Below are 1637 nucleotides of genomic sequence, written 5' to 3'. Positions count from 1 at the left end.
ACTGCCATTGTAAAGTATTTTTGGGCTGATTAGCTGGCTAGTCTACACCACTTGACTTCTAGGTAGGTGAGCAAGTGGCTCAAGTGATCTGCACTTAGTCGGGAAAAGGGCTTATTCCTTCTTCTGGGCTTCGGCTGGGCCTTGGGTTTTCTTCCTTCTAGACCTTCTTCTGGGCTAACTTCCTTTTGAGCCCGAAGTTCCAATTTTAACCCAAACAAAAACTACCCGACATAATTCCTTCTGAGATTCGGAGTCCCTTCCTTGGTACGTTGGATGACTTGTTTGATTTCCCAACCGAAACTTAGCTGTAAATTACTTACGAAAAGCCTTTCCCCATTGGCTACATACCTTATAGCGTCGCTACTGAATGCATCACGATTGGTTGTGCTACAAACCCTGAAGAAACTAAAAAGTTTACGCATCACTTTTGGCCCGATGGAAACGATCAATTTCAGTATAAAATCTCAACTGAAATCCATCATAAACATCCCAAGGAGATCGTCAAAATGCTATTTTTTTCCTTTTTAATTTTTACACATTTACACTTTCATAATTTGTTCTTTGTTGGGCAGTCAAGGTGCTGATTTGTAAGTAAAAATGATGGAAAAACTAGATCATGCTGTGAGAAGAATGGTGTTTGAAAACTATGGCGTAGAGAAGTACCATGATGATCACATTCGATCAGTTGTTTACCTCTACAAATTTAGTAAATACAATGATCCTGAGAAAACAGGAATGGATGTGGGTATCCAAGGCCAGACAGACAAGGACTTCAGCACCGTACTCTATCAAAATCATGTCAAAGGTCTGGAAATAAAGTCAAAGGACGATGAGTGGATTTCTTTTCATCCTGTGCCTTCATTCTTCATCTATATAGCTGGTGATGGATTTAAGGTATGCCACAAAATTATGTGATATGTATGTCACGAGTCTGGTAATAAATTATAGTTTAAAATTGAATAACAAAGCCTGTGATCATTTGGTCTATTGGCAAACAAGCTCAACTCCCCATTTTGGCGGGAAAAAAATATTGAGAGGCACATGCTCAACTAACGATTGATATTTGTCAAAAAAAAAAAAAAAAAAAAAAAAAAAAAAACTTATGATTGATATCATTGTATAATTTGTATTGCAACATTTGCTAAATCTTAGTGGGTATGTTTGTGGTTTTGGTTGACCTAGGTTTGGAGCAACGACAGAATTCAAACTTGTAAACATCGAGTCACTTTGAGGGAGAATGATGTAAGATACTCGTTAGCTCTATTTTCATACAAGGAAGGGGAAACATGCGTACCCAATGAGCTTGTAGACAAGGACCACCCCCTAAAGTATAAGCCATTGCATCTGTTAAGAGTATGTTCAATATTTCATGAAGAATTACCGCACACTTGGACCTAACTTTTCCATCAAGACATATTGGTGTTTGATCTGTCGGGTCCGAGACTCCAAGTCAATCCCTCTCTTATTGTTTTACTTAATTAATATGCGACGTGTATTTTACTATTCTATTTTCTCTGTGTGTTTGTTTAGTATATGTTTTTGTGGTGGACATCATGTTATTGCTTCTTATTTAATGTCAATTGCTTGTTGGATACGGTTCTAGAGTAATGAGAGTGTTTGTTTAGTACATGCTTATT

At 37.4% G+C, this 1637-nt stretch overlaps 1 protein-coding gene across 1 annotated transcript; it reads left to right on the top strand.

Annotated features, from left to right (window-relative positions):
* Positions 1-557: 557 nt before the first annotated feature.
* LOC126608742 (deoxypodophyllotoxin synthase-like) lies at positions 558-1423 on the top strand. The gene is made up of 2 exons (XM_050276743.1): positions 558-894; positions 1183-1423. Exons 1-2 carry the CDS (start codon positions 598-600, stop codon positions 1396-1398), a joined length of 513 nt encoding a protein of 170 aa, XP_050132700.1. The 5' UTR covers positions 558-597; the 3' UTR covers positions 1399-1423.
* The last annotated feature ends 214 nt before the right edge of the window (positions 1424-1637 follow it).

This window comes from Malus sylvestris, chromosome 16 (assembly GCF_916048215.2).
Source record: "Malus sylvestris chromosome 16, drMalSylv7.2, whole genome shotgun sequence".
Classification (NCBI taxonomy): Eukaryota; Viridiplantae; Streptophyta; class Magnoliopsida; order Rosales; family Rosaceae; genus Malus; species Malus sylvestris.
Note: the sequence above shows the minus strand (reverse complement) of the source record. Positions and strands in the feature narration are given on the sequence as shown.